Source organism: Halyomorpha halys, unplaced genomic scaffold (genome assembly GCF_000696795.3).
Source record: "Halyomorpha halys isolate HHAL.00 unplaced genomic scaffold, Hhal_1.1 Scaffold401.1, whole genome shotgun sequence".
Classification (NCBI taxonomy): Eukaryota; Metazoa; Arthropoda; class Insecta; order Hemiptera; family Pentatomidae; genus Halyomorpha; species Halyomorpha halys.
Window position 1 is genome coordinate 811,552 of NW_027108484.1, and position 11,957 is coordinate 823,508.

General features: G+C 34.3%; 1 protein-coding gene across 6 annotated transcripts in view; it reads right to left on the reverse strand.

Moving 5' to 3' along the window:
* Nucleotides 1-1,487: 1,487 nt before the first annotated feature.
* The window catches only part of LOC106682317 (uncharacterized), a 21,304-nt gene continuing 10,834 nt past the window's right edge, over nt 1,488-11,957 (reverse strand). For 3 of the 6 annotated variants that reach the window (XR_010843267.1, XR_010843264.1, XR_010843266.1), the window contains 2 exons: nt 10,217-10,324; nt 1,488-1,635 (listed from right to left, as the gene is read on the reverse strand). Coding sequence is in view for 2 of the 6 variants with exons in the window: in XM_067046827.1 (XP_066902928.1) it covers nt 1,620-1,635 (16 nt within the window). In the remaining 4 variants the exon portion in view is untranslated. Of the gene's footprint in view, nt 1,636-2,884; nt 4,771-10,216; nt 10,325-11,957 lie in introns of those variants that run through there. The other 3 variants (XM_067046827.1, XM_067046826.1, XR_010843265.1) reach the window with 2 other exon arrangements.

An 11,957-nucleotide genomic window follows, 5' to 3' on the forward strand; every position in this document is an offset into this window, starting at 1 on the left:
GGACAAAGGCAATTAGCCGGCAATAATGAATTTTAAAGGAAAAAAAAAGGAATGAAGACAGAATAAGGAATCATTGAGAATGACCTGAGAGGTCGAAACGTCGGATGTTAAAAAGAAATAAAGTTGAGAGAAAAGAGATCAAAATTGTTTTTAAAAAGAAATTATTATTATTATTATTATTACTATTCAGTTCTAGAAAAACTGTAGTTGAAAATTGTAAGTGAAGTTTTTATTAAGTAATGTCTTTATTGTAATAGTTATTAATCTTAAATTATACTATGTACATGTAGTTTTATAATAATTAGTTAAAGCAATTATTTGTTCTAATAAACTGTTTTGGTTTTTTCTTTGTAGGGGATGACTACACAAACATTAAAGTTGTGAAATGTCGCCTAAATAAAGTTGTATTATTGATTGATCCTCAAGACCCACAAAAATATATATCTACCACAGTCAAGAAAAAATATTTTTTTTAATTTTTAACTTTACCACCCATCTTTTATCTTTAATTTCTTATATTTATCTGATACTTCCATATTTTACTTATATTTATTGCTTTATCTTTTATTATATAAATTTGCAACACCTTTATTTCTCTATCAGTTTTGTATCTATTTTCTTTTCTTAACTATATTATATTTATATATTCCCCTCCCCCTTATTAAATATATTTATGTACTGTATTATTCAGTGTTTGTCTCTATTTAATATTTACTTTATTTCTTAATATTATTTTATATCTTTTTGCTTTAAAATGTTACGTCAATTGTTAACTGTCCAATTCCCATAGTCCTCTACCCTGTTGACATCTTGCATCGGCCTTAACTTAATTCTTTGGCTATCCTTCGTTCAGAAAGATGAGTGTCCTATTTTGTTCATTATCTTCCTTTTTCCTTGACCTTCGTGTCTTATATATTTTATTGTATTTTTATATTTCTCTTTTATTTACTTTTTTATTTGTTTTATTTCTGTTTTCATTAATTATCTAATACTATTTGTAATTCTTGTTTATTAATCTACATTTTCTTGTTTCCATGGTTATTATGACAATAGTAATAATCTTACTATTGTTAAGGACATAAAACCATATATTTTCCCCCAAATTTTTTCATATGTTGTATTTATTTATTGTTTCTACTACGAACAATGAGAGACTTAATTACTTCAAATTGACAAAATTAAAGATACGAGAGAGAGAGAGAGAGAGAGAGAGAGAGAGAGAGAGCCTTTTTTTATAATCTACCACTTAAGTCCTGATAGACTCATTTCAATGAGGATAAGACGGGTAATATTTAAAACCTCTTAATTTTACATGGATATCATATCCATCATCAGGTAAGTTGATCTCAAAAAACGTGAAAAAGTTGGCAATAAATCCAAGGTACTTCTTACCATAAATAGGTCATTAAAACTCGCTGGCCCATAGAAAGTTATTCTGGATATAATCTTTAAATATTTTATTAAAATTTGGAATATAATAAAATAAATGAAAATTAGGGATTTATTATCAATGGAACAAGTATATAATCGTTTAAAATGAAGATTCGAGGAATTCTATTATCTTCAAAAATTGAGTCCTTTTTCTATATTGTTTTGTATCAGAGCTTTACCTTGCCCTGTTAGTATCGATTATATCTGAAAACAGATTGCGATTAAATTATTTAAAATTAAATATGAAACAAGGCATCATTTTAACTAAGAATATAGTTACGTCAAGACCGAATTAATGAAAAAATGGACAACATTCAAAATTATAATATGAAATCCAGTCAAAGACGTACTTCATTATTTCGAGGTTTTTGCCAGACCTACAAGAGCATTAAAAGTCGCTTTTCTGCAACTTGAAAAAAACAGTAAAAAAATGTTCGGATTCAGAATAAATGAACATGAAATTGAATACATGGTGCGTTCAAGACTAATGTATTAAACATTTATTTGTACTGCGTAACTTCCCTGCGTTAATCTCTCTAGCAGGTTAAAATCTTTTTAATTATACTTTTGCGATGAGTTCAGGAAAACGAATCTTGAAACGTTAGTCGTAGTTGAGTTGCTCAAGTTCAGCATGGAAAAACTTGAGCAGCCACACTTCATCTCCGACCTAGCTCTCAGTTACTTAATTTTCTATCACCGTATTAAGAAAGACCTGATAGGGATTTAACAGGATTCCGTGTAAAGCGTTCCAGGGAGCCTATGGACAACGGAAAAACCGTTGGCAACGGCGTTTGATGCCCAAGAGTCATATATTGAATTTATATAGTTCTTTGTAACAAAATGTTTAATAAATTCTTGGTTCTGAGACAGGTCATGAAACTTTGTGAACGCACCATGTACATAAGAGAAAATAGATGACGTCCAGGGAGATTACATTGAGATTGGTACGTATATGTTTGAAAAATTGCAATACTTCATTTATGTGAGCTCGGAGGTAAACTCACGAAATGTTATTTCGCAGGATGCCAGATGCAGATTAAGAGCAGCAAACAGATGCTGTTTTTGGCTGATTTAAGCTATTTAAAAGTAAGTACATTGGCCACCAAACCACCAAGGTATTGTTGAACGGATGGTTAAAAAAAAAATTGTCTACTGTTTTATTTGTCAGGTTAATTACTTAAAAGTTCTAAGTGTAGTTAGAAAAAATAACACTAGCTTCGAAGTGCTAACAACAGACTTCACAAATAAAGGAATACTGACCAACGGCTAGTGATACAATCGATATATTCACAGTTTGCCACAGAGCAACTTGTATCGATAAAAATGAATTTTTTTATCACACTTTAACATACCCTCCTAACTATTAATTTTTCTAACAAAAACAAGATTAACGGAATTTTTAATTTACAATATTTTGTATACAGTAAAAAAATAATTTTTAAATGACAACATTAATTTCGTGCACAGAAAAACAATTTTTTGATGAATTTTTTAATTTTTCACAATCACTTCATTGAGTCCTAGGTTCAAACATTCCCCAATTGGTCTTTTGTCTTTTTGTAGATGATTTGATCTCTTCTTTTGGCTGCATCCAGACATTTCATGTTCACTAAAATACTCTGAATTTATTATGAACATTTCGATTGACAGAAGGTTTAACAGTAGTAGTTGGATCACTAAATCCCTTTTTCTTTCTATATTATGTGCTTCGCAATCCATTTTTTTTTCATCAATGTCCCAATTATATATATTCATCTGCTTTTAATCTAGGGTGTTCTTCATCTTCTTCGGTATAATAATCTTCAATAAGAAGTGTTTTAGTCTTTTGGTCTAGTTTTTCTGTGTTAATATCTTCTAATATTTCTTCATCTTTGACACAAATTTCTGGGCCACCATTCAAAGCTTTTAACTACAGTAACCTTCAATCCCACCAGGTTTCTCTTTCTGCTTCTTCTTGATGTTTCTTAGTCTTTTCTTGCACAATTTATTTCTTTTCTTTTTCTCAAAATCATCTGGTATCTTCGTGATCCTTAATGTCTTCTAGGATACCTCTTTATTTGTAGATTTTCTTTCGATTCAAATATCCCATTGTATCGGTCCTTCGCTTCGGACCGTTCGTCCAGTTCTATTTCTTCTTTAGATAAATTTTTATCACAAAGTGAAGTAGTCTCTTGTACGTAATGTTTTAATAATTGATTATTTTCTTCTACATTGTTTCTAAACTCACACAGGTTTTAGATCTTAGTCCTCATTCTTACTTCTAAGTCAGCTCCCTCCTCTTCAACTTTTTCATTTTTTACATTTATTTTTATCAATGTTTCACCACATTCATAATCAGATTCTGAATCACTATTCACAAGACCCATTTTGTTGATCGTTATTACACCTTTTAGTAAGGAAAGTAGCTGCTGACAATTTGTTTTTTACACACACTACAGTGTTTCTTTTTTGGTTGGACAGTCTTGACTTAGATGTCATTCTTTATTATTAATTATTAACTGGGATCCACAACTCGATGTCGAGTCCTGGCCTCCACCAATCGTTACGATCTTGTGTGGCTGCCATCCAGTTCCTCACTCCATCGAAGGCGTGGTCTTGCTCCATGTATTACTTCGGTCACCATTTTCCTTGGGAGATATCCTCATTTAGAGCAAGAAAAACATTTCCTCTTGTTAGAAGTAGTTCTCCAATTTATTCTAAAATTTGTTTTAAACGCAACTGGATTATCTAATTCCTCAGTAGAATTTGAGGAGCGTCTTTCCTCAGCCATCTTCAATCTTGTCGTTAAATTGGTAAGTTTTCATGTCAGAGTCTGTGCTTTCCCAAGTACTTAGAAAATATTTATACTTTTATGGAAGTGTCATTACTTTGGAAATGGTCATATCATCTGATATATCATTCCCTAATGATTTCAATCTAAACATCAAATAATTTTCAATTGAGCTTATGTGGCTGGCCAAGCCTATCCCAGTCTTAAATTGAAAAGAAAAAAAATTCTTGCAGGGAAACATCACTTTCATATATGTCACATAATTTGGAATACATTTGACTTGCAGTAGTACAAGTCAAAATATGAGTTATTGGTTACTGATTCACTGTGGTAACCACTAACGTTTGGGCTTTAGCATCATGTTTTACGTAGACCCCATAGTCTTGACTTTGCTGGTCTCTGGGAGGCCCAAAATCTTTAGAAATAACCTCAAACAATCCGTCTGCTTTTATGAAGATATTTACCTTGAATTTCCACATTTGTAAGTTCTCAAGTCCTATCAGGGGCTCAATCTGAGTTATTTCATTGAAGCTGTTGTGATCCATTTTACCATATTACAGCTTGCACTGCTAAGAAACATAAATGTTTTTACTTTACGAAGTATTGAAAATCAAGCAAACAGTACCGAACTATTTTAACTGTCTCACTACAAATTTTAATTTATCGAACTACCTGGGCCCATATGTTGAACGGATGGACACAAATAAACAAAAAAGTTCTAGGTGTAGTGAGAACAAAAAATACTAGCTTCTAGGTGCTCATAACAAAGACTTCACTAAAATTAATGCTAAACAAAGGACTACTGACCAACGGCTAGTGATATAATCGATATATTCAGTTTGCCACAGAGCAACTTGTATACGATAAAAAATGAATTTTTATATCACACTTTAACAGGTATGATTCTACAAAACGCTTGTAACAGTGAGCGAGCACGGAGTACCGCTATAACCCGTCAGGGGCCAGTTACTACAAGCGTCTAAGTAGCTGTATAATTGTATATAAGTTTATCATTATAAAAATACGATCTCTTGTATAAATGTATATATGTTAATATGTAATATCTAAGAACGTTAATTATAAAATAAAAAGAGATTGAGCAAAAAGATTCTACGGAACTATCTCAAGTAGAGTTAAAAGAGTAAATCCTCAGTGATAACCGATCACATGAGGCCTTTAATTGTCACCGGGACTGATCCATCAGATCAAGCCTTCTCCGGGTCTAGTCATAGCACTGGTGGCTTACTCTACTCAAGATAGAGAAGTTTATTGCTAATCTATCCTCATAAGAGTTTGTTTTTATCATGCTCACCTTAGACTATGACCTATTTCCTCTCCTTTTTTCCTGCAATCTTAGTCCGTCCGCTTTATCTCGGCAACTAAGATTGTAACCTAATTCCTAACGGTTACACTGGTCCGTCCGCTTCATCTCGGCAACCAGTGTAATTTCCCGTCTCTCCCCGGCTCTAGTCCGTCTGCTACATCTCGGCAACTAGAGCTGCACCTAGCCTTATCAGCTTACTGGTCCGTCCGCTTCATCTCGGCAACTAGTAAGCTGGCTCCTATCATGACAGTTCTAGTCCGTCCGCTTCATCTCGACAACTAGAACTGTTACTCTGCCTCAGACTCTCTCACCTAGACCTCCTCTACCTAGTCAGTGTCCAGGGCTCATCCCCTGGCACGACCTTCCTTTCTAACCTATTATTGAATACGCCTTGTCGTGGGCCTTCTGTAAAGAAATATCAGGCTGGAGAAATCCCCTAAGACCAGACAACCCCGACACGCTCATATGCTATACCCTCAGTTAAAATCCGGAGCTAGGGCATCGACTATTCATTTTTGATAAAAAAATAATGCTACGAATGTTCAGCCAAAGAAAAGAAGCCAGTACCTGGTCCAGAAGGAAAATGTGAAAATTTAAGGCAATGGATATTTAAAGGTTTGTGAAGGTTGAGATGGGCAGGGTATGCTATAAGAATAGTATTCAGTGAAATACCGGCTAAATAGGTTTGGGATGACCTTCATTGAACAAGAAAGAAGAACCAACCTCGAATGGTCTGATATCCATACAGATGCGAGCGAACTAATAAATTAAGCTAATGGGATAGCTCTGCTGTGCAGGATGGAGAACAATTGCTAAAGTCTGGAAGAGATCCTAATTCAGTGGTGGATCGTTGTGCTACAGCATCCTAGAAACTCAATTTTGCATCAAATCCCGAAGGTTTTAGAGGGATGATTCTTGTGCTTTATCGTCGTATAAAAAAGTGTTTTTATTTATGACTGGTCATGATTCTGTTTAAACTTTTTATTGGCCGTTTGTCGAGAATTGTAAAATATCCAAACCAGGTGTGGAAATCACGCCATGTTCTGTTGTCTTTTGGTAGGAATTGTTAAGCCCTTAAGTTTTCATGGAGGATACTAAAAATTGACGATTAGGAGTTGCCAACGATCGGCCAACTCACCGAGTTCTCGTAGTCTTCATCAAACTTCAGGATAAGTGGAGATGCAACGGGAGCATTGCAACGCATGAGAAAAGTCATTTTCTTTTTTACTCTTTTATCATTACTTTCAAATGGTGAATACTGCAAAATTTGCATATACGAGATTTACCTCTTTACTCAGATGTGGCATTGGCATTGAGATCTGAGTTCTAAGATAAGATTTTTTTGTTTATATTAGCTTTGGTTTCTTCAAAAGCTTTGGAGAATTGCATAGTTTTGTCCAAGAAAAGACCAAGGTCTTTGTGTAGTGCCTGCTGCAGTTTCCTATCCTGGACTCCAACTACTAGTCTATGATTAATCATTTGTTTAGAGTAATAAGAGCAAAATTCAGTCAACTTTATTTAATATTTCGATGCTTTACTTTCCTTAGGAGCTCGTTTCGTCAATTTTTGAAATTTAAATGTCTCTATTAGCAAATTTTCTTTATCTTTAACATTATTGCCTATCCGTACTAATTGGTCTTGGTAAGAAAGATGTTTCGGCAACTTATCGTCAATATGATTACAAATTTTGATCCCACTATTGTCAACATTTATTCAAATATATATTTTTACATAGGCTCAATGCAAAATAAAAAAAAATTTACAAGAGATCAATTAACGTCGAGTCGACTCGAGCTATGACCCCTGATACCAAGTTTTGGTTTTTACTTTAACAAATAAGCAATTTTTATGCCAAATTATTAGCTATGATTGCCGCGACGTCTTCATAATTTTCTGTGATATACGTCAATACGTCCATCCTGATTAGTGTTAGCGAGTTTCCCTACGTTTACGTAGGCACTGACTAAATCTATCTCTTCTATTGTTTGGTCAATATATTCTTTTTGTAAGAACCCAGCGGTTTGGAAAATTGAACCTCTATTCCCTCAAATTCCCCTGATAACCATTCTAACGACATAAGATTAAACCATGTTCTTCATTGCTCTTACGAAGTAGCAGTGAGACCACTTTGTAATTCAAACGAATTTAACTGAATCAAGACTTTTACAAGGACAAAATATTCAACTATGAAAGGATTATAAGTCAAGACTATTGAGGGATTTTTTCTAATTTCTTTTCACGCTGGTTTATTCATAAGTAGCGAACTATGTATGGATCTTGCATGGGACCGTAATAATGTATCGCAAGTTTACAAAATGATCCATTATAGGTGGCCGTCCGAACCTAGAGAGCAGTCTTTCTGGTTTTAGAAACCCTGTTAAGCAAGAGCCTGTGAACTGCGGGTTGTAAGGTTTCATATTCTTTAAGGAACTCCATGAACAAATACTGGACAACTCATCTGTCTTGCCCAATACGTTCCAAAATCGGTGTGGACAGGTAGTGTAGTGGCTATGTCATTGGCAATGATCGCCAAATGTGTATGTGTCAACTGTGGAGTAAACATTGGGATCAAATGTTTACCAATGTATATTAAACAGGGCTGGACACGAGTAAAAAAAACGGGTTTGGTTGTGTCTGTGACAAGGTTGTATTTGACAAAGGAGTCGACGTTAATCGATTTTTTTTTCTTGGAAGACATTGTCAAAGTTAATCACTAAGCATCTTATGATTTATATGTTTTATTTGTGATAGGTAAATATAATAAATAAATTACTTTGTTATAATTTTATTAATATTAGGTCTGTCATAAGGAATATCGAATGAAATGAACCACACGATGTACTGAAATTTGCATTATGTCTTTTTACTTAGACGTTAAACTCTCTTAGTATCTAGTATGGTAGAGAGAGAATAAAAACTACCCCTATAGCTTTATAATTGTTGATCGTACACAATTGGTGTGTTGTGGCATGGGCGTACCCAGAGGGGGGGGACTGCTACATTGTCCATTGCATAGGTTTCGTTGCACCGCAAAAAGTTTTGCTGTCGCCGTTATTAATACGCTAAGACACCTGTTTTTGATTGTTTTTATACCTTCTCCACCCGTCCACTCCATAATTATGATTGGTCATGATTGAATAGGCCGTACAGTAGTGTAGTGGGGCGGGAACGGCGTTCCCACTCTTACTTTTCCCGAAAATCCTACATATTAATAGGAGAACCTTTTTTTTTTTGTTTTGTTTTTTCTGAGTTATAACTCAACAATGGCTGAATGGGTTTCAATGATTTTAAATAGCTTTAAAATAAATACCTTGTAAAGGGGCGGGGGCATTCTGGATCGCCCGATGTTATTCAATTCTCAGAAGATGGTAAGCGTTCGCACTCTGGAAAATTTACGACTACACCACTGAAGCCATGCACTTTTTATCTAACTGTATATAAATTTAATAAATCAGGTTTGCTTTACGACGTTTAAACTTGAGTCCTATTCGAACTCAGGGTATTTAACATATGTTGATCATGACATGAGTTGGATCCACTACCCCCTTGCTGTTGATGTCGGTTCGGCCGCCGACTCTCATAACTACAAACATAATATGACTTTTGGCTACTGCAATAAATAAACTTAAAGCATATGCGATCATTTCATTTATTATTTTTAGTTTATTTACCAATAGTATTCGCATGGCCTCTTTAATATCAGGAAACCACGATTAAGTAATTTGATTGTGATGAGGCAACCATTGTTGAGCTTGAACGGTATTCGTTCGTTTAAAAAACTACGTTTAATCAAGACACGAAATTCTATTCTATATGAAATTCTACTACACTAAAGGTGATGCCTCTTAGTCTTCCGTTTCCCGGTAACGAATGGCCGATACGTCATGAAACTTTAACACGTACTAACCTTCCAAAACTAGTACTATCCAAAAAAATAAATATGTAAAGCCTAATTTGGGTGTTCATATTGTTCGTGTAGGGATACTGACAAAGTATATACTGACGGTTTACCTTGATAATTTTGAAATCTGATCTTTCAAAATTTGAAGTAAAGGGGTACTGAAAAAGTGAAGAGGAGACCGTGAATGCTTTGTTATTACTACTTCATTTTTTCAGACAAATGTCAATGTGATTGACTGAGCTACTCACTTCGAGGACCCGGGTTCGAGTCCGGCTGTGGCAGATAATTATTTAATGTTTCACTGTAGCGGTGAGTCCGACCTATGGTTTCGGGAGCCCTTCGAAGTCCATCGAATCTCATTAAGTGAGTACCCTTAATTAGGTTAAAATCTGGGGACAAGTGCAATTCTGACAAAATCATCTCTTTGCACAACCGTTAGTCTAGTTACTACTTCACGGGTTGTAGCAGTACACATTTAATTTAATGTCAATGTAATGGCCAAGTAAGGTTTTTGTTTATTACAAATTGAAATAGATATTACACAAGATCCTTTCTGTTCGATATCTCATACACTAATATGTCAGTCGGATTGATAGTGTAGGAATCTTCATTATTCAAGTAACATCGGACTGTCATTTCGACTGACCGAGTAAGGGATCTCTTATATATCGCTTCAGGGACCGTGGTGGCCGAGCATAATGGGGTAGATCCCATTAAGCTCATCAGAAGTGGAACTGGTTCTGTCCAGTTCCAATCCAACCTGACTACGCCTGTAATTTGAGGGTCTTACTTTTCACTTTGTTGTTTCATGAATATGAATTGTGGAATGTATCTGAGAAGTGATCCTTGCCACATCTGTCCCAGTATTCTTGGAGGTCATCTCTTAATCATTTTGTAACTAAAACATAAAATTACTAAGAAATATATGCTACGTGGAAATGATCATTTTCAATAATAATACTCATTTTTAATTAATTATTTGTCCACAATATTGAAACTGGTAGAAAAACTAACTAGCGCTAGTATGAACATACAGCCTCAGCCAAAATTCTTAAATAAACTCCTGCTACCTGTAATAGAAGTGGAAAGACAGTAATGACTATTAAAATAATGTTGTATTCTTGTCCATGCTTAACGGTTGGTTGATCAGGATGGTTCCTCCTTACAGAAATCATTTTCTCTTCCTTAAAAAAATTGCACGAGTTTCAAAATTCTGTAAAAAATGTCCAATTTACTAAGACTGAAAACGTATTGATCCCTATTCCTATTTTCGTATCCTTATTATTATATTTACGTACCTTAAAGTTTGTTGGAACCGAATGATTTATTTTAGTTTAATCTCCATCAGTAAAATATTTCCCTCTATTTCAACTTCATTCAATCAAGGCTTCTACCAGCAATTTAATGGGAACATCCTTACTAAGATGACATGATCAAATCTATGTGGCTGTTCAATATATACATTAACTTGTTTTTGTAATTTTATGCTGCTTGCACCATTCGTTGGATGAGCCACGGGAGAGTCTATATCTAATAATTACAAACAGTTTAAGAGTCAAACTTAATAACTCTACCAATCATGGTTGGGGAAAGTCAAATCATGGCAGCTGTTCCGAAAAATTCCTTTTTTGCGTTATTAAATACCTTTTCGGGTGCGGTCAAAAAAACTCAAATAGTAAATGATTATACTATTTTTATTGAATCAACGTTTCGCCCCTCGTTGCAGGGCTAAACAAGATACAAACACTTGACATAGTTACAAAAAAAAAGAAGGAAAAAAAGAAAAAACATAAGTGGAAAATAACAGGGGTATATAATGAAAAGTAAAATATAATAAGAAAAATTAAAGGTTGTAAACAGTAAATGAAAAGGGTAATAATAATAGATAGATAAGAGATAAAATAAGAGAAGAGATATTAAAGAAAGTACAAATTAAGAGATGAAAAAAGAAAAGAATAAAATCAAATGATGAGACAGAATTAATATCTGTTTTGACGTGAGTCAAAGTCAGAGTGACCCGTTTGTATTGGGAGGAGTGGGGATGGCAGTTAGCATGCCATAATAACGAAAATAATTTTAAAGTAAACATTGTAAAAAAAAATATTTAAATTAGGTAAACAAATGGTAATATACATAATAGAGGGGGAATTCTTGAATTCTTTCTGATATAATTCAAAAATCCTTAAGATCCACTATTCCCACCCTACGTCTTGGCTTGAAGTCCCACAACAAAATTTCCCATCTTTTTTTCCAAATTGAAAGACCCTATTCCTTTCTTACACCGTTCCAATGTGGTTTACCTGATACCCTGTTCAACCCCATGCTGCAATTCCGTCTATATCGGCGAAATTAAAAACCAACTTAAGAACCGCATTTTTCAGCACAAAACTTCCATCAACTCCTGTAATCCACTTGCATCTAAATTATCAGAACACGCATTAAACCTGAATCATACTTTTAATTTCGACAATCCTTCCATTCTTGCCACTGTCCCCAACCTGTTTCATCTCCGAGTCCATTTACATAAATTT